Genomic DNA, 21,577 nt, shown 5'->3' with positions numbered 1-21,577 from the left:
TATTGGTTCGCCCATGGTGGTTTAGGTGATGTTGTGTTTGTTAAGATTTGCGGAAGCTGTGTGGGTATTCAGAGTCACCAGAAACGGTGCTCTGATACCATGTTGAAAAGTAACTCGGCTAGGGTTTAGAAATATGAAGTCTGGGAATAAACTTTGAATATTTCACATAGATCTTTTACAATAGAATACAAGACTTATATAATACAAGGAAGTCTATTCTAAGAAGGAAATAAAGAAGATTTACATTGATTTATACGGATCAATTCTACTCCTAATATAAAGGGGAAACAAGTAAGTATCCGCAACGATATCGTCGCTTAATATCATTCGATCAAAAATAATAAATAAAAATTGACCAGCTCTATTCCCTATTTGTCACTCAATAAATCTGATCAATTAACCATGAATATAAAATTAATTAATACCATAAATATAGGGTGGTTATCCGCATACCTCTTTCTATATATCACACACTTCTTTCAATTTTTTACTATCAAATCGAATAAATTGACAAAATATAGTATGACTCTCTTTCCCCCTCTCTCCTCTAACCCCCAAGATTTGTTCAAAATACGAGTTTTTGTTTCTCCGAATCTCTTCCAATGGATCTCCAACAATCTCATCAGCCTAAGAAGCTCCAAAATTTCCCCTTTCCATTTCTAATCAGAACGGAACTTCGTTACGCAATCTCTTTCTTCCTTCTCCTAGTTTCTTCCTTGTTTATTCTCAGTCTCGTAACCCCATTCGACTCTCAGTTTCTAGCCGATCATTTGGGTTTCTTATCCCAAATCCTACCAAAAAATAATCACAAGTTGCCTCCAGGAACTTGTGATTATTCCTACGGCAGATGGGTCCGCGACGAGACTCATCCACTTCAGTCCTACACCGAGAACTGCCCGTTTCTCGACCCTGGCTTCCGGTGCAGCCAGAGTGGTCGAAAAGATGAAGGTTATCGGAGATGGCGGTGGCAACCGGCTGGCTGTGATGTTTTGAGGTGAGTTTGTAGTGTAGTTTTCAGAAAGCTTGGTTTTGCATGATACTGCACACTGCCATGCATACATTTTAGGTTAAACCCTTGAAACCATATAAACATTAGGAGTAGGATAGTCCTTAGAAATGAACATAAAAATAACTGCACTAGGACATTTTTGTGATTTAAACTTAAAAGTGTAGATTTTTTCCGAGTGCAGTTTTCTATTTCGTGTGGTAGAGCACTTACTCTTGCACTTGTAGCAAAAGTTCGATTTTTGCTCTCTACCCTAAATTAAAGAGGGAAAGATTTTGAGCTACTATAGTGCACTCATTGGTGTTACGAGATGTACAAGAAGAGCTAAGAACTTAGCAAATGATGTCCTAATCTAGTAGTTTAAGAGATTGATTTCAAAGGTTAATTAGTGTACTTAATAGAAATTAGTGATAATTTGATGGACTGAGAAAATCAAGGAACCTAATCAAAGAGATTTTATTCTTCCTCCCCATGATCTCAGATTTAACGCAAGCGACTTCTTGGAAAGAAGCAGAAACGGACGGATAGTGTTTGCCGGCGACTCCATCGGAAGGAACCAGTGGGAATCCATGCTATGCATGCTTGCAGAAGGGGCGTCCAACAAGTCTAGAATCTATGAAGTGAATGGGAACCCCATAACAAAACACAAGGGTTTTCTGTCGATGCGGTTCCAGGACTACAACCTCACAGTTGAATATTACAGGGCACCCTTCCTTGTGGTTGTAGGACACCCACCCAAAAATTCACCAAACCAGGTCAGGACCACAGTTAAGCTCGATCAATTCCATTGGTACTCCAAACACTGGGTTGGAGCAGATGTTCTAGTTTTCAGTGCAGGGCACTGGTGGAACGAAGGCAAAACAGCAAAGATGTACGACACTAGCTAGTTCCTTAAACTCGCTAACATGTTCCTAGTCTAAATATCTGACATGTTATGTTGTTAGATTCTTAATCTTCCACACATCTAAAAAGGGTTGCACCTTATCAATGATCTGGATTAACAATTTAACAACATAACAAGTCAAACCGTTAATTTACTCATTTTTCGTTATCTCTTCACAACTGGCCGTCTTGTGTTTCAGGGGCTGCTACTTTGAGGAAGACGGCAAAGTGAATTTGACAATGGGAGCGATGGAAGCATTCAGGAGGTCTATACAAACCTGGAAATCTTGGGTGCTCAAGAATTTAGACCCTCGAAGGACTCAGGTTTTCTACCGAAGCTTCTCTCCGGTGCATTACAGGCAAGTATCAACAGATTTCTGACTATGAAAACTTCCATTTACATACTTCAAACCAAAAGAATGAAAGGCAATTAGTGTAACTTGGTGACTTTACAACTTGCTGTTCCTTAATAGTTGCTGCCAAACATGGCGTAAAAGTAAGGAATTGATGGTTAATGAATCGATGAGGTTTTAACATGCGAAGTTGCAGGAACGGCACATGGAATGAAGGGGGTGGGTGTGATACCTATTCAGAGCCAGAAACAGACTACAAAAATCTTGCAGTTGACCCGGTGAATAATCTCTACATTTCTGAATCAATCAAACAGTTGGAATACGAAAAGTGGAAGGTCCAGTTCTTAAACATCACGTATCTAACAGAGTTCAGGAAGGATGGTCACCCCTCAAAGTATCGTGAGCCAGGAACTCCAGTTGATGCTCCACAAGACTGCAGCCACTGGTGCTTACCCGGAGTGCCTGACACATGGAATGAACTTATTTACGCTACTCTACTGGCAAAAGGATTCAGAACCAAGTAAAGAAAATGTGGCATACCTCAGATTTGAAAATTTATTTACAGACAACTGTACATAATCAGCATTGGCTTCTATTCAGGCTAGTTCCTCCACATTTTCGTTGGAACTGTCTTCACTGCTTTCCATTTCCTTCAGTTTCTCAACCTGCCTCAAGAGATTCAACCTTTCCGGACCATATGTTGATGGTATCTGTCAAAGAAACATTAGCACGTTCACGTTAACAAAACACAAGTTTGGTTCTCATGAAGAGTGAAGGAAATGAAACTCTTGGAACTAAAAGCCACATACCAGAGCTGGTACATATCTCTGAATAGCAGCCAACATTGCTGCATGTCCAACTGCAGTGACCTGCGAGACACAAGTTATCTCTATGCTAAGTTCCAATAGGGTTTAGAAAAAGTGTTAGGCAAAACAGCTAAATTGTTCAATTTTTATTTCAAGGTACAAATTCATTTTTATTTCTTTTCTTGGCTTGAAGATACTTAAAGCCAATTATGAACCCCCTTCCACCATGTCAAAGGAACGGTATATACGTTATTCACTTGCAATGGCACAACAATGCAACATAAACAGAATATCTGAAGCACGCCTTGTTATATGACCATAAACCCCCTCAAATGATAAACCACATCAGCTGGATGAAGAACTATGATGAGAATCCTATCATTTTATAAGTTTTTTGGCCAGAATAAAAGATACAAGGAAGAATTCTCACTGGAAGAAGCATTAAAACACCGATAGGAACAACTGATGCTAAGTCGGTCAGAGTTCTCTGTAGAACTTTTTTTTCTTTTTCTGTCAGTTCATCTCCAATCAAGACCCTTCTAAGCAACCCCATAGCAGCACCAACGTCAATAGCTAGCAATTGAGTTCCTTGCCACACATCCTGCTCATCAATTTTGAGATGAAACAAGAAAGAAAACTAATGAAAAGGAAATTACAAGCTGCGGAGAAGTCCTCCTATATTAAAAGTAAGAGTCCACATCCTGCTCATAATTAAGTACAAAAAACAATGAAGACGTCCACAGGCCATTAATAGATATCCTATATCCTAATTGGTTTGGTGGCAACTAAAATATGCGGTTAAAGGAGGCGTGGTCCTCATTCTGAATGATTTTTCTAGTCAAAGTATTAAACAATTGGAGCAAAACCAACATTAAAGTTCCTTTTCCCCCCTAATTTTCTTGGCCCAAGTGTAGGTCAACAATGTCTAACGAGTTAACAACGGTCACCATTTGCCTACTTAATCCAGAAAAAATTCATACCGTGCTAGCTTCTTTTAGCTTGTCAATCGATTTTTCAATGACATTCTCTTTCTTCTGAACCTGGAGTAGTTGAGCAGCTCCGACATCATCCTCATAGTTAGGACTATCATCAACAGACTTAAGATCCTGAATAAAAAAATCCATAGCAACATAAAAATTTCTTAAATCAGTAAGAGTTCAAATGACAGTCTCAAGTAGGAATTGTTTACTGGTCAATTTCTTTCCTTTTTGTTTTCTCCTGAATAATATGGTATCAAGTTGCATGCAGTGTGAGATATACCTCCTCATTTTCTGATTGATCAGCACTCATTTGCACCCGTTTTTCAAGTTTTATCAGCTCATTCTGTAAAAGTTCAAAACGCTGAATCTTACTTGATTCTGGCTCTTCAAATTCAATACTTGAAGCACTCTGCTCAATAAGTTCATTATCCTGTATTAAAGGATGCAAACATTAAGCAACTTGGTTTGAGATATTGCACATTTCCAATTTCCAACAACAAAATAGATATATGCTCCTGAATCAAGTGAGGCAATAGCAACAGGGAACAATCTCATAAATGAGAACGCCAAAAAGTCAGTTACAAAGGATTCTCTGCACTCAAAAGCTAAGCACATGCCTTTATGGGTTTTTTTTTTTCATGCCACAGCTATTCTATCTTCCTATTAAGGGACAACAAGATAGACTAGAAAACCACAAGTCAATAATTGAAACCTAACTTCTCAACCGCATTTTTATAAGGACAACAAAAGGAAGGAACACAAAATAATATAACACAGGGCTATTAAGAGAAGCAGCTACGAACCCAAAGTATTTATCATGCTAATGCAAAGAAACACTGCTAGTGGCAAATTCAACCTGAGTGTTCTATTAATGACCTTGCCCTAACCGAAAAAAACATGTCGGAGTAACATTAAGTGTTGTTAATTCTTGGTCAAAACAGATCTAAATTTGAGCCAGCTGCATACACAATCTTATTTTAGATACAAAAGTTCCAGTTAAAAGTTAATACATTTGGATATTAGATAGCGCAATACTATGTAAAAGTCAATGAAATCCTTGTGAAGATGGGCCATACAGATTGATCCCCAATCAACTCATGATTGGGCTTTCCAGTTGGACGGCGCATTAGGGAGCTCCACAAACTGCGAGATTTACTGACAGCTCTAGAAATAAATTTTGAAATGAGATGTGCTTATCAGAATACAACCAAAAAGAAAAAAAAGAGCTAAGTCATATGGAATAATAAAAGCTTCATAATAAATAAGAACTTAAGCTTCATACCTATTGCCCCCATTCTTTCTACTTTTCCTTTTAAAGAACTGTTGCTGCTTGTTAGTAGAAGACTGGGAGCGATTACCTTCCTGGATGACAAGAAAGAAAGTACAACTAATACAAGTCAGAATTCACAAAATCCAATGAGGGTAAAATGTCTCATAAATAAATATACAAGTGAACCTAAGAATGGAGCTTGGCATAAGAGAAATCTACAATTATAATGCATGGTCTGAACAGAGCAACTTATAAGATACAGTAGGTAAATTTGAGAGGAAGCCAAACAACATAATCTAAAAATGCAGGAAAGCCCCATCACAATTGGTGGTTTACATCCTCGAGTTATCTCTCAAATACATTCACCTATAACTATAAGATACTTTGAGGATAATTATTATAGTATATCTTCTATGCCAACATCAAGGAGCCAAGACATCTATCTGTTATAGAAAAACATGAAGAAAAAAAATGTCCAATAATGAACATGTACTTTGACATCTATACGTAGAAAATCTGAATAAATTGAAAAGAAAAAAAAAACGAAAAACCCCTGCAAAGTTCACCAACTATTAAGTAATAAATTGGTTGAATGGTGTGTTGGTGATCAAAACATTACAATCATCATATGAAACTGAAAGGGAAAAAAAAAAAAGAAAAAAAAAACCTGCTGAAGGGAAGCTGCTTTTGCTCGGAAAGATGCCTCCAGAAATTCAGCCTCTTTTTTAAGCTTCCTTATCTTCTCAAGGTCAGAACAAGCAGCTTGTATATGCTCTTTTCCTGAGTTCGAACTTGATACATGTAAATCCTGAAGCAACTTTTCTAGTCTTATCACGGCTTCTTCAACACTCTCCAAGGCCTGACACCAAATGCCAATTCCACAAAACAATCAGAGGCATTCAGCAAGTTCCTATGTGGCCCCAGTACTATCCCAAATATTGCCCAACAAAAGGACTGTTAAATAGCTTTCGTTTGAGGTGCTAAGTATTGAAGGGAAGTCTAGAGCCGATGAGACCATTTATGCATGAGTAACCGAAAAGGGTATATGGAGAAATAGTGGGGTAAAAACTGACAAAAAATTGCATAATTATACTGCACTATGCAATGAACACAACTTAAAGGGAAATAAGCGCACCTTGTCAAAAGTATCCAATTCTTTCCCAGCTGGTGGATGAGTTCTAGGTCTAGTCCTCTCAGCAATGTTATTGCTATAGCTTTTCATATTTTCATTCCTGCATTGCAGTTTAAAAGGGGGGTGTGTGTGTGTTAGAGAGAGAGAGAGAGAGAGAGAGAGATGATATTGCTACATTCATTAACTTACTTTAATATACGGCGTTCTTCCATACACTCCACCAATTTGTTGTGCCTAACCATTGAAGACAGAAAAAAAACCCTTTTTTAAAAAAAAAAATGAAGCCATTTACGGTTCAATCACTATGCACCACATGTTTTGCATACCCTCTAGACAAGAATCTCGCTGCCTTAACATTAGAAGGGTCCTCCAGCCATTTACTGTATTTGATAAAACTCTGCATCCACTGAAAACATACTTCTAAAGCTTGGGGAATTGCTTCATAATTGGGAGGTCCTTCCCGTTTACTTTTACGCCCATGTGATTGTTTTGGGGTGCCTGAAATGCCTGGAAAAAATGGAAGCCAGTCTAGCTCTTCACAGACTACCTGTGGAATTTATGCATCATTAGATATCGTATTTAAACCACAAAAGTGTATCCACAAGATGGTTATGACAACACATGCTAACCTCTACATACAATTGATAAGAACTTATTGATGAAAGCTGAGGATAGTATAAGATGCTGCCCCCAATCAAGAACCTGCACATATTGAAAATACTAAATCCACAAGGACCACAACCAAACCAAGAAAGCAATTACAAACTTATGTATCATCTGTCAAAAAAACCAGGTATACCTAACAAAGCCTCCAATCGGTTCAGCTAACACATCAAATCCATTTGCCGATAGAAAGGACTGTGTGCTTCTACCCAAGGCAATAAAGAATCCAAATATAGCCAGATCCCTCTCCAATACCTACACTAATTCAGTATTAGCCGACAATTACAGCATCATCGTAGTACAGCTTTGCAACCGTATATACATAAAGGCTCACAAGCCCCAATATATATAAGTAATCATCGATTATAAATATCGTAAAGATAAGGCCTTTCTTCTCACTTAAAAAGACTTAAGCAATTTCATTATCCGGTTCCTATATTAATTTTCTATTTCGCCACATCTTTATATTTATTCTCCTATTATTTTGACTGGCCAACCTTCATGTCTCTTAAAGGAGCTCCTGAGTGGAGTATCAAGTATGATCTACATATTCAATGGTTTGACCGTTAAGTCAAATGTTACACGTACTCAACACTAAATTATGAAAGAAATATAGTAGGAACGGCAACTCAAAACTCCACGTTCCTCTGTTACAATCTCAGATTTCCTAATTAGACAGTTCTGTCAGAAAAAGAGTACATACTGATGAGTAATATACTTTTATGCTGGCTCCATTACAGTTGATATAATATTATAAGGATGATAAGCCTGACATTCATGACTTACACTTATGCATTACACCCTCTTAACCTGCAAGTCTGTTAGCTTCAAAAGAGTTTCTATTGTGAACTTCCAATCAATAAGCAGCCTATGGGAAGGGTCACAGGCCTAAACATTGTCCCTGAGGTTACCTCAATACTTTCAGATGTTGTTAGTCTTGACCATATTCGTTCTCTATCTATAGCTCGCTGCAGCTGCCTCTGTACAAGATTCACCCAGAAAACAACTTCTTCTGAACCTTGATCAATTTTTACTCTACATGCTGCAGCTCGAGGACCAAAATGAACAAGGAACTCCCTGTGCAGACCTATATCCTTTATAGAAAGATAAGCCTGGTGTATAGGAACAAAATCAACCAGCATGTCCATGAATCTACCAGTTATATCTGGGATTGTCGAAAAGAAATGAGGGCAAGAAACTTTTGCTTGCCCAAGTTTTGTAATTGCGGCATTGCATGTCAGTGCAAGCATGAGGAGAGATATGTGACTAGCATTGCTAGACCCCAAGTGTGTTCCCTTGCTAGACCTGGAAGCAGATTGAATGCAGCATTAAATCTACATAATCTTCAAATCCATCTAGAAAAATTAAAATACACACTAAACAATAGATGATAACATACACATTGGTTGCAGCAGTATAGCGTGGGTCGCCTTCAAAATAATTAACGAAGGATGTTACCACCAACGGCACTTGCTCAGAGAAAAACCACTCATAAGCTTCAGGTTGCTTGGCTGATAGTTGATCCCGGATTAAGCTCTCAAGGGAAGCAGATTCTCTTAATATACTGCATCAACGAACTAATTAAACATATTGAAAATATTAAACCAAATAAAAGGAAATATTAGGGTTAATAAATCTATAAGCGACCAAAAGTTGAAAGAAAGAAAACATCAGTTACATTTGACTTTTGTATGAATGAAAACACATAACTGAAATTTCAAAGTCCTCAGTCTAGTTTTCCAATACTGACAAACAAATCAGAGCACGAATTTTCCACTTTCACGTTAAAAAATTAGTCCACTTAATTTTCAGTTTAAAAACATAAATTTGTTTCGTGTACACAAGCAGTAAACGCCATAAGAAAGTAAGGTGGTTGAAGCTGATATTTAAAACTCACCTAATTACAATTGTCTGTAAAAGAGATCAAAGTATGCCATTTTTATTGAAGTGAGAAACTGTCAAACGTCCTTAGATCAATACAGAGGAAGAGAAGAGACTCATACTTAGGCCCAAGTTTAAAAAATACATCCTTATTAGCAGCACTGGCAATAAAGGTAATTACAGTTTGAATGGACTAGCTAGAAAACTGATAGGACAAGCTTCTAGTCAGTCAACTCAACTTCCACACATTAACTCATAATTTCTGAAATACAAGTAATGTAATACCTCCTTTGGACAAAAACATTTATGTCTCTGTCTCTACCATCCCCTCGAGCTGCAATCTTGCTCGCTGCTTGCAATAAGGAATACACTGAAGCCTGAGAAATCAACTCCAGATATTGAGAACTATGAATCGATGCAAAATAATTAGCTAAAAAGGTTCACCAGTAATACCCGTCAAATTAGTCCCACAAAAATGACCTTGAAGAAGGTTAAACCAGTTCCATATATAATATAAGGCAAGTAGATTTCATGATATAGACTAAGATAATGGATAAGCTAATAAGACTGGTATACCTTGCAGAAACATGGAATACCAGTCTTACTTATTTACAAATGATTAAACTTCTCCTACTAAATTACTGATTCAACAAGATAAGTGTGAAAGTCATACTATGCGAGACACAATCTGGAAGTGAAGAACAAGTTCAATAACACTATGAGACTGGCATAAACCAAGTAGGAAGGACCATTGAGTTTACTCATGCATAATCTCAATTACAAAAAATTAACAACTGTTTTCCTTTTCCAAGAATAGTAGTAGCATGCAGCGAATCATAAGATGGTCCATGCATGTTGTGGCCTTAACAAAGACATTCTAAAGTTCATGACAACCTGATAAGACAGTGTTTTGAGCCAGGCGTTTCTGTCTATGCTAAGCCATGCAGTTGAAAACCAAGAAGACGTTGACAATGAACCCTGTTCCTTCATGGCTAACTCAAAAACCCTGGCTGCTTCATGTAAATATTGGACAAGTCCATCACTAGAATCTTCACCTTGAAATGATTGATTAAGCTTGACTTTTATCTCCTCAACATCCCTACTGGTGCTAGCTTGGGGACTCCCATTGACCGTAACACCATCATCAGCAGATGCAAGTGGAACCAGGCTATCCGTTCTTCTAGATTTTAGAGAATGTAGACAGTGTTTCCAATTGCCCTCTGCTCGGAGATTAAGACTATAACAATTACTGTGCTCTAACACAGAAAATCTTATAAGGCATCTTCTCTTTGGATAAGCCCAGTTACTTAATAGGTGATCCAAATCAACCACTTTGTTGCAGGAATCATGTATTCTAGCTGGTTTAAGCGAATTCCATGGATTTGAAGAGCTGCAAGTACCAATCACAACAATAAGAAACAAACAAATAAAACATAACGACACGCCAAGGTGCTAGTGCTAACAATTAATAGCAAAACAATACGCACTTCAAGGTTATCAAGCCAGTACATAAACACACAAAAATCCGAAAACCACATAATCAACTCCAATTTTTGAAAAGTATAAGGATAACATGTGAACCAAAGACCTATGGATGCTCCAGTTAGAATATGCGATTATGAGACAGAGGCTCAGGGAATAAGGGGTAGAGGAGGACCTAGACTTGGAAAGAGACTCTAAGAAAAGACATGGAGTACTTGGCACTAACGAAAGACTTGGCGCAAAATCGAGTGCAGAGGTGTTCTAGGATTCATAGAGCCGACCCCACTTACTGCAATAAGGCTTTGTTGTTGTTGTTGTTTATCAGTATAACATACTACAACACAATTTACACATGATGCAGAACGGTTCCAATTCAAAACTCATCTGCTAGAAGGAATACATTCTCACTTTTTGCAAAGACCCAACAAAACCAAATCAAAATTCTTGACTTGTTACATCATCTACTGCTCAGAAGAATTGAGCAACTAACATTAAATTGGATTAAATCAAAACAAACCAACATTCAACGACACATCAAATTCTTATCTTCCTACTGCTCAGAAGCATTGAACAACTCATTAAATTAGATTAAATCAAAATAAACCAACATTCAACGACATGCCAAATGCTTAACTTCCTACTGCTCAGAAGCATTGAACAACTCACATTAAATTAGATTAAATCAAAATAAACCAACATTCAACGACATGACAAATGCTTATCTTCCTGCTGCTCAGAAGCATTGAACAACTCACATTAAATTAGATTAAATCAAAATAAACCAACACTCAACGACATGTCAAATTCTTATCTTCTTCTCTACTTTCAGCGTATCACTACCCAATCATTGATATACCGCAATTCACACAACTAAACATCACAATTCCAGTTCGTAATCGATATCGAAACCTCAGAAACCCTAAAATCCTAGAAATTAAATTTGCCAAAATTAAAATCAGAAGAAAAAAAAAATGCCGCGCAAAGGAAATGTGAAAGAGAAGTGGAACACCTTGGAGATAGAAAACCGTTGTGGTACAATTTAGTGGCCATGTAACAGCTGAGAGATGAAAAATTGGAGGGAAAACTTGTTTGGTTGCCGAGAAAAACACCGGGGCAATGGCGAGAAAGTCAGAGAAAATTATTGGGGGAAGAATGCTTTAGGATTCTCTTCTCAGTTGGGCGGGGGCTGTCTGGGTTGTTTGCGTACACAGAAGAAGAAAAGGTGACGTGGCAAACGGGAATTATCCGCATACGTGGAGACAGGTGCGATCACATAACAGATTGTTGGCTGGCTCTCAGGATCTCTCCAAATCCTTTTTTTGTTGAAAGCACCCTAGTGCAACCATCCTTAGGCCCAATGGGCCTTTACTGGGCCTTCTTTTCTAGATGAATAAATATGGGCTTTCGCGTTGTTGTTTTTTCAACCATTGTCGTTTATGATTTGTAAACTCAAACCGTTTGGTATTCTTTCCAATCTCTACGCATTTTACTGCTCCACCGGAAATACCCTTTGCCTTTATCGTACTCCACCTTGGTAGTTTCCACTGCCTGTCCAAGGATGAGCCTTGGGATTTGACGGCAGACTTACAGACACTTTACGCCCAATCATTTCGAATAACGCTTGCATCCTCTATATTATCATGGTTGTTGGCACTGAGTTAGCCGATATTTATTCCCCAAATACCGTCATTGCTTCTTCTCCACAAAGAAAAGTTCACGACTAGTAGGCCTTCTAACTCTACGCGGCATTGCTCCGTCAAGATTTCGACTATTGCAGAAAATCCCCCACTGTTACCTCTCGTAAGAGTATGGGCTGTGTATTAGGCCCAGTATGGCTTATCATTCTCTCGGACCAGCTACTGATCATTGCATTGGTAACCTCACCAACTAGCTAATCAGATGCGAACCCCTCCTCGGGTGGATTCCTCATTTTGCTCCTCAACCTATGGGGTATTAGCAGCTATCTTCAGCTGTTGTTCCCCACCCAAGGACATGTCTTACGCGTTACTCACCCATCCAATTTTATAAGAAATGTTATAGGTGCCAACTCACATCTTGAGTTTTTAAATGGGAGTTTTAACGAAAAGCCAGCAGTACTGTTCACTTTAATGAAAAACCACATTTTTTCACTAAAAAGTCAATCCTAGTACTATTCATTTTACCCTTTATTTTGTCTTTATCGTTAAAACTCAAAGTTTTCAAGTCATTTTCATAGTTTTCCTTTTTTAAATCCTAACTGATGTGACATTATAGTTGTGTTTTTTAATTAAAGCACTTAGTTGTTGCATTATATCCAATAATTAACCAAAATCGAATATGAGATATTTGACTAATATACACAGCTTCCATGCTTGTCCATCTATATTATCTTAATCCTAACATGGAAGTCTTGCTTACATTATGCTGAGGCTTTCACCTTCCTTGCCAGAATAAACATATCCTTTATTCAAAATTAAAAATTAAAAAATTAAAAAAAAAAAACATGTCTTTATTTTGGTTTTTATTATTCTTCGAGTTTCTTAACTTACATTATCCTGCATGTGAAATTTTGTTTGTCTAGGGAAACAAAAGGAAAATATTTTTATTAAGCTCGAAATACATTAACATTTGCAACAACGATATCAAAGAAGCCAAAACGCGGCTCAAAACTATCTTATAAGAGCATTTCCAAATAAAACGTCAAAATGCCTATTTAAGCACTAACAGTAAAAAAAAAAAAAAGCAGCAATAATATTTTTTCAATTGAAAAGTCAAATCTGATGTGATATGACATAAATTGGCAGCCTTCACCCTTGTTGCCAAATTTGAAAACAGCTTCAAATGTTTTTAGTTGATTATTAAATGCATTTTATTGAATTTTTTTATTTTAAAAAACATTAATATAATAATTTAATTTGACTTATTGGCTAGAGAGCAAAATTTTAAAAGATGTCAAAGTGGCGCATAGGCTTCAAATTGAAATTGGGTAGTGCTATTCACTCCCCTTTTACCTGTAGTACACCATTGTTAATTTTTTACCATTGATCTTATACATTTCATTTAATCTGATGGTTGAAAATTGAGAGAGATGTGTGAGAAGTAAAAATAGATGTATGGATAATGGATAGCACCACCCATTTAAGTTTATGTTTAAATTTTGACATCTTATTTGACATCTTATTTGGATATGTTTTAAGAAACTCTCTCTCTCTCTCTCTCTCTCTCTCTCAGCAGTCACGACATGGGCTACTTTGTTTCCTTGTTCCAAACTTGAAAACAACGGCGAAAAATTGGGAAGCTGTTGTTATTTTATTTAGAACGCATAAAGATAAACACAACACTCCACTCTATCCATTAAGATATAGCTAAAACTCAAATGTCAATCACTTATATAATTCAATATAACTGTGATTCATTTGCATAGCAATGGTCTTCATATCGGCGCATATAAATGCATAATTAATAAGTGAACCTACACAATCCAATCCAATTGTGAATGTATATTGGAACGTCGTTTTTTTCTTCCAAGTGCTGATATTATATATTTTAATTTATTTTATTTTAATTTTGAGTCATTCGGGAGACATGAAATCTGATTTAGTAATTAATTAATCTTGCTATGTTCACTTGTTTTCTATAAGGTTCTTGGTCAGAGGAGCATCTTTCACTGAAGTAAACCCAATCTTTGGAAGACGTTGCCTTTCTCGTCACGATTAATTAGACTTTGTAACTTAATCGCATAAGAGATTAAAATGCTTCTGTGAGTCTTTTCGACTCTCAAAATGGTAGATTATCATGGAAAAGCCAACAGCTGGTCCTCTATAAAATATAAAATAAAATAAAAGAAACTTTGTAAGTTAATCGTCATAACTGCATTCTCACCTTTAAAAATAACTCGAGGTTCTGAGTTCGGTTTTATCTTTCCCAACTATCACTTGTATAAAAAGTAAAAATTAAAATTTTCAAAGAAAAATGTCAAATTCCATGCACCCTAAAGTAGTTTGAAGCATTGGCCTCGATTAGTCAAGGATCATCGACTGTGATGCATGGACACAGTAGTGTTCTCTAGTATCTCGTGTAGTGTCGTATTTCAGTGTTGTGTTATGTGCTTTTGTGATCATACAACACTTTTTCTTATTAATTTGACATATATCTTTATCGTGTTAAGTCGCATTTCCGTATCCGTGACCATGCACCGTAGCTCTTCGGACTTGCGTACGCTTTAGGCTTCAGTCCCAGCCGGCTGATGCTCAAATGCCTTAACGTTGGAATTGTTTACTTCTTGTTTGCTCTAGGGGCTTTTCCTTCTAAATGGCCAAACTCACAGCGTCCAAAAGCCATTCTCTCCTAGTCCCATACACCTACCCTTGAATTTTATCCTCTACTACTTGTCTGAGCAAAGCAATGCCAACATCAAAACCCAACGAACTAACAAATACAAGTAGAAAACCCCCACATAAAATAAGTTGAGTTCTCTCAATCAAAACTCACATCTCAACTAATCTCGAAAAATACTTGGTTTTTTACATATAAAGAGTTGTTCCTTATTGCACATATATTAGTGTTTAACCTTAGTGTGACATGAGTTACGTTTGACTGTATATCATTAACTTAAAAGAATAAAGCTCGTTACATGTAAGAGCTTAGCATATAAAAATGAACTAATAAAATAAGGTAATATTTAAGCACAGTTCTTAAACTATTATAGCCGGTGTCAATTGACATTTGTTGTCTCCTTAATCTTATGTCGCGAGTTGATTAGTAATTAAATTTAACAAATTCAGATCCTATCCAGATCTCATAGTCCAAAGTCGATGGACCGAGAAATCCAAACAATTCAAGGAGAGAGAAAGATCCGGACCTAGTTTGTGTGACATGGGCCAAATGGGCTAATGGTGACCGTAGGATTTAAAATGAGTAAGTCTGAATTTCATGATGGAGAGGAATCACAACCAAGTGCCCATTCAAATTTAACATAATTATTTTGTTCATGACGGAGAGGAATCACAGTCAAGTGATTCATAATAAAAACGGCAAATGTGGTGGGAATAGAGATGGTACCACCAACATATAACAAGGATATGTAAATCTCTATTAATTTGATAAACCACATGGATGGATATATAAATCTGCACAAGTTTATTGACATTCAACCTGCACATGGATGTATCATATATTTACCACCAACCACAGCTGCGCTTATTATTATCAGACACTTAACTGCCCGCTTAATTAATTAATCATATGGGCCATACAAGTTCAATCCCAATTAATTCATGTCAATTTCATTGGAGGCACCTCAATCCCAAGTTGATTTGCCTAAAATAATAAGAGAAATACTAAGAAGACTCTCAAAGTGGTATTTTTCGTTAAATCTCCATCATCTTATATTTTATGTAAAAAATATGAGGTGACAGAGAGTTCCTGAAGTGTCCCACTTTTAGAAGTCTCCTTAGCATTTCTTAAATAATAATACCACTTGATTTATAGAAGCAACGTTCTTTTGAAAAAATGAAAATGAAGCGTCAATGTAAACACAAAATTTTATGCGATGAATAACATAAAAATACATTTATAAGAATAATATTTATATTGATGGATTGAGGTTACAATATCTTTGGTTTATTCTTTTATACGAATATTCCTCTTATTTCGATCTCCAATATTGAGTTTGATCTAAGAGTGACGAGCACTTGATCTTGAACCAGGATATAATTTGGTAAAGCGTTATCGAGGTTTGATCTTGAACAAATTGGGACGACAAGTAGTGTCGCGTGGGGGGTGATCTTCAGCTTTGGTGGTGGATGAATCGACCCATATTTGTTACGCTTGTTGATTCTCCACGAGCTTAATGAAGAATACAATAGTGTTTGTGTGTTTGGTGTTTGTTTTGGCTAGGGAGCTTTATGGTTTCTATTGAGCTTACTTTGTTTCTCCTCCCCCCTATGAATAAGTGCCTAGTATTTATAGGCAAAAAATTGAGCTTAGTTTGGTAGACCAAAATTCGATCCCATAATTTGTAGAATTAGATTTTTTATTTGATTTAATTTGGACTAATTGATTTAATTTAGGAAATAAACCTACACGATACAGTTTGATCGAATTAGGACTAATTTGTCACGTTTTGTACTTGATTTGTCCTGATATAATTTGATCAAATTGGTTGCAAATGTTCACACGTGTCATTCCTGATCGGAAACATATTTCCACAGCCAATATGTCTCTTCATTTATATCAAGAGTTGTTGACTACTGAATAGTCTGGCTTTAGCAGGCACTCGATGTATTAACCAACTAATGCATGACGACCGATAAAATTTGAAAATTAAACAAAAAAATTGGTCTTAAAGTCCACTTTATCAAACAATCTCTAACCCTACACTGCCGTTGAAAATGACTTGTTCCTATACTTTAATGCAGAATGAATGATCAAGTTTGAACGTTATGCTGCCTCAGTTCGACAACTCCCCAAAAGCGTGCTTCTTACCTATTGTCAATTAAGTATAAATATAAAAAGTTACCATCAAAATGGAACGATTACTTATAAAAATAAAGACGTGTTACTGACAATCTAAAAAAAATGTTATTCACTCTTATTTAGTAAAAATACAAAGAAGAAAGCGAACACAAAAAAGTGTGAATTGATCATTTTGAAATGGGAAATTTGGAAAAATAACCAAATTTTAGATCTCATATAGAATTATAACCACTATTTTAATTTTATGATAATTATAACCAAAACTTGATGTAAAAGTATTAATATACCCTTAATACTAGGGTTTCTCATAACAACCACAACACAACCTTTAAACTACCTTAAAATGTTGAGGATTATTGCAGATTGAGGCCACTGAATTAGCTTTCTCTTTAATTAGCAGGACAACCTATGAGAATGTTCTTCAGAATGTATTAATTCCATGGCTAATTATTATTTTTTTAATTAGATACTTCGATTTAGTGTTTCACTGACTAAATTGCATACATTCCGATATATTTTTCCAGTGGATGAAGAAAGAATACAAAATTGCACATGCAAAGTGAATAGTGAAAACAAAAAAGTGATGAAGATTAATTTCTCATTTTAGGATAGTTTAAAGGTTTGTTTTGGTTGTTATGAGAAACCCTAATATTAAGGGTATATTAATACTTTTACATCAAGTTTTGGTTATAATTATCATAAAATTAATATAATGGCTATAATTCTATATGAGGTCTAAATTTGGTTATTTTTCTAAATTTTCCAAATGTCAATACCATCCTTTTCTTTTATTACAAACAAATAAATTAAGTACAATATTTGTGTTCACCCTATGGGTGCATCCCTTTGTTTCCCCGAGTGTGGTTCACATATTTAAACGTGCAAATGTCGCAAGCAAAACCATTTATTCATTTCTTAATCATCTTTTAAAAATAATTTGAGAAAAAAAGTTAGTTAAAATATTGTTTAGTAATCCACATATGTATGGTACAAATGTAGAATTCTTTATGAGAATTTCAATTGTTATAAAACTCGCTTTATTTGATTTACATATATAAATGAATAAACAATTGCTATTTTTTTTAACAATACTACACTAAGGAGTAGAGGAACGGCATAAGCCTCACAATAGACGAACCTTAATAATGTGGTTTAAATTGGTCTTTGGTGATAATCGAACTTAAGACCTCTCACTTACAAGTTATTACTAGATCGTATTATTAAGTGACAATAATCGTTAATTAATTTGGACAAAAAAAAATACAATCGTTAATTAATTAAATTTTTGGAGAGAATTTTAAAATGATGAAGAAAATGATAGGGTGATATCCATAACGGCATAAACTATTCGTAGCTAAAAAAAAAAAAAAAGAGGGTGTATTTATGATAGGGTGAGCCCGCCTGCCTACAATTATCAAATTATTATATTGTATTAAATATAATTGAATATACAAATCAATCAACCTCAGGAATTAAAAATCAATCTTACATGCTCCCCAACCTATCTATCCACTTAAAAGAAGGATTAAATTAGGGAACTGCTATTAAGGCTTTAAAAATTTCATTTTGAAGTGTAGAATGAAACATCTTAAAGAGGTATTGATTATGATTTATGGCATAACCACCACAAGGTGGCCCAATTGTTAGGAACAAATTCTAGACCTATATTACACACGGCACATCATGAACTTAATTTTTGGTGCTGAGAATCATACGATAGTAATCAGGAGAGGATGAAATGTCTTTGTGAATCTTCACGGGCCTAAAAAGATGATTGTTGTGGTGGAGCCATTAGTTGGTTTTTTTTTTTTTTAGAAAAAGAAAAGATTATGATTTATGACATTCATAAAAAAAATTAGAGTATAAAAAAAAGATTAGTGGGGTTCTCGGTGACGTAAGGGATGATTTATCTGATTAAAATAAGCTAAGTATGTGTCATCATCTCTATCTCATTGGCTTGGACCCTCGACCTTTTGAAAGCTACCCTAAACCTTTTCAGTTTGCGTGAGGATTTTCCATCTAAGATTCCACTTGGAACTTGTTAGTAAGCTCAATTCATATTTTTTTGTATTCAGTAAGGTTCCAACTTCCAACCATGAAATATTCACCCTACCATTAGATGCTCCATAGGATTTCAAGTATACTTTTTTCATGTTAGTTGGAACTTGGAAGGAATCTAGTTGGGGAGAAATTTTTTATTGTGCTCTGAACATTAGTGGTACATCATATGTTATTATATAAGTGACAAAGTTAAGATTTTTTGTGTGGAAAGGCCCCTCAAATACGTAAGTACTTTGAGCTCAGAACATGAGATAATGGAGTAATATGCATTAAAAATTGAAAACTAAATTCAACACGAAGAACTAAAAACATTGCACAAACTCAGAAATCTGAATATGAGGTAAAAAGTAAGCGAGAAATTTTTTTTTTTTTAAATATAAGTTAAACCCAAAGAAAATTGACAGAATAATAAGGAGGAGTGAGGATTGCATCTCAATAAGAGGGATGGAGAGAAAAATTAAGTCTCGCCTGGAATAGAAAAAGTTTAAATTGAGAACACGGTTAAATTTTAAGGATATTAGATCGATATGTTACAGTATCAAGAAGAAGAAAGAAAAAACAGAATGGATCAGGGACTATAATTCCGACCGAGCAAGGGGCGTAGAAGCGATTAATTTGGATGAAATACAGCTTTTGCATTTTACAAGTCAGGGCTAAGTGTAGTAGGAGTCAATAAGTCGATCAATTCCGACTGAGCAGTCAAGTCAAACATCAGGCAACCCAGAGAGAAAAGAAAAATGGCATTCTCGTTATTAACTCCGAAAATGAAGGGCAATAACCAACGAGCTCCTCACTTGAAAACTCGTGTCTTCGTTGCGTTCGGTTCCTATATAAACCCCAAAATACAAACCTCTTTTCTTCAGTCCTGAGTGTACCCCCAAACTAATTGGAAAAAGCAGTCGGTCCCCAAATGGCTTGCTCCTCCCACCTACCGCCGTTCGCTGCCGCCGACGAAGCCAGCTCCGCCTCAATCTCCGCCGTCCATCCGGACATAATCCAAACCCACATCCTCACCCGCCTCGACGCCCCCACGCTAGCCTCCGCCGCCTGCACCTCCTCCGAACTCCACGCGCTGGCCTCCCACCAGCTCCTCTGGGCCAACATCTGCTACTCCACATGGCCCTCCATCACAACGCCACGTGTCCGCCAGGTCATCTCCACGTTCCCCGACGGGCCCATCTCCTTCTTCTCCGACTCCTTCCCGCTCCTCGGCAATCTGAACCCCACCACCACAGCCGCAACCTCCTCTGGTCTCGCACCAAAACACCATCAGGACCATCCGTACGAATTAATCTCTGCGGTCGATATCTACCACCGCGGGAAGCTGATCCTGAGCAAGGTCATCGAGACGGAGACCGTGACCGGGTGGTTCCGGTGCTCGCCGTTCCGGATTGACCTGCTGGACCCCAAGGACGTGGTCCCCACCCATATCAAGTACCAGGAGGGGCTGGAAGCCGACACGTGTCGCGAACTCGGGGACGATCTCACGCTGAGCTGGATCCTTATCGACCCTACCGGACGTCGGGCGTTGAACCTCTCCAGTCACGCACCGCTGTCGGTGAAGCGGCACTGGCTGAGCGGTGAGTTGCACGTACAGTTCGCGTCGATTCTGGCCGGGGAGAAGGGGACGGCGTCGGAGCACGTGCTGTGCGGGATATTGGTCACGTGCGGGGGATCGGAGGGAGGGGAGATGCAGGTGAGGGAGGTGAGCTTGCAGGTGGAGGACATGGATGGAATGCATCTGAATGGGAGGGAGGGTTTGGTAATTCTGGATAGGGCGTTGGAGGGCAGAAGGGGAAGAAAGGGGAGGAGGAGGGTGGGGGAAGGAAAGAAGAGGTACGAAGAGTATTTGCAGAGGAAGAAGGAAAGGAAGGAGAGGAAGCTGAGGACTGAAGGGACATTAGATACTTTGTGTGTGGCTTTTGGGGTATTTGGATTTTTCATTTTTTGGTCATATATTTTGTGCAGATGATCATTGTTTTTTCCTCTTTTCAGCTATTTTCTTCCAATAAGTTAGGACAAAAAAATACTTCAAAAGAAAAAAAATAGAGAAACCGAAAAACGGTTTTGTTATATCGAAACGTAAATTAATCTCAAAAGAAACACGTACTGAATTATGTTTTTTTTTTTTTCATCGCAAGAAATAATGTAACTGTTCTAACTTAAACGAGAAACTTGCACGAAACGAAAATATCTTTTTGGTAACCGTCTTTCTTCAAGTATAAACATATTAGGGTCGGTTCAGAAAAAAAGAGTTATTCAACCAATTGTCTCGTAGGTAAAGTATAAAATATCGATGATATCAAAAATATCGGTAGTTCAAAAACACGGGAATTTCGATGAAAATATCGGAATATTATCTATATCGATAAAAATTAAATAAAAACCACGAAAATTGTAAGAAAAACTTAGAAATTTTTATTGAAACTTTGCATGATGTTTATTTAGTCAATTATCTATTAATTTATCATAAAACATTGGAAAGAAATGCATTGTATAATAGATATAACTTATTTAAGTTGATTGTATAGCGAACTGGCAAACATTGTGAGTGTAGAAAATATGTAGTAATTAATGAAAAAAGTTTAAACACACCATAATCATT

The 21,577-nt window shown here is 36.8% G+C and overlaps 3 protein-coding genes across 4 annotated transcripts; 2 read left to right on the top strand and 1 right to left on the bottom strand.

The window, feature by feature from the left end:
- Positions 1–551: 551 nt before the first annotated feature.
- Positions 552–2,787, top strand: LOC126591967 (protein trichome birefringence-like 8). Its single transcript, XM_050257709.1, has 4 exons — positions 552–994; positions 1,488–1,877; positions 2,089–2,247; positions 2,438–2,787. The coding sequence occupies exons 1-4, from the start codon at positions 603–605 to the stop codon at positions 2,763–2,765; spliced, it is 1,269 nt and encodes a 422-aa protein (XP_050113666.1). The 5' UTR covers positions 552–602; the 3' UTR covers positions 2,766–2,787.
- LOC126591961 (uncharacterized) lies at positions 2,263–11,691 on the bottom strand. Of its 2 annotated transcripts, XM_050257695.1 has the most exons (19): positions 11,465–11,685; positions 9,868–10,363; positions 9,259–9,350; positions 8,492–8,656; positions 8,004–8,397; positions 7,229–7,347; positions 7,059–7,131; positions 6,756–6,976; positions 6,619–6,663; positions 6,433–6,529; positions 5,965–6,156; positions 5,310–5,389; positions 5,104–5,191; positions 4,308–4,457; positions 4,028–4,153; positions 3,478–3,648; positions 3,051–3,110; positions 2,782–2,951; positions 2,263–2,703 (listed from the first exon to the last, which is right to left on the bottom strand). In XM_050257695.1, the coding sequence occupies exons 1-18, from the start codon at positions 11,503–11,505 to the stop codon at positions 2,838–2,840; spliced, it is 2,724 nt and encodes a 907-aa protein (XP_050113652.1). In that variant the 5' UTR covers positions 11,506–11,685; the 3' UTR covers positions 2,263–2,703; positions 2,782–2,837. The 2 variants fall into 2 exon arrangements, with proteins under 2 accessions (XP_050113652.1, XP_050113653.1); XM_050257696.1 differs by lacking the exons at positions 2,263–2,703; positions 2,782–2,951; positions 3,051–3,110; positions 3,478–3,648; positions 5,104–5,191 and having other exon boundaries at positions 11,465–11,691.
- Positions 11,692–19,814: 8,123 nt separating this feature from the next.
- On the top strand, positions 19,815–21,106 carry LOC126594605 (probable F-box protein At2g36090). Its single transcript, XM_050260984.1, has one exon. The coding sequence runs from the start codon at positions 19,883–19,885 to the stop codon at positions 20,942–20,944; it is 1,062 nt and encodes a 353-aa protein (XP_050116941.1). The 5' UTR covers positions 19,815–19,882; the 3' UTR covers positions 20,945–21,106.
- Positions 21,107–21,577: the final 471 nt, after the last annotated feature.

This window comes from Malus sylvestris, chromosome 12, assembly GCF_916048215.2.
Source record: "Malus sylvestris chromosome 12, drMalSylv7.2, whole genome shotgun sequence".
Lineage (NCBI taxonomy): Eukaryota > Viridiplantae > Streptophyta > Magnoliopsida > Rosales > Rosaceae > Malus > Malus sylvestris.
Note: the sequence above shows the minus strand (reverse complement) of the source record. Positions and strands in the feature narration are given on the sequence as shown.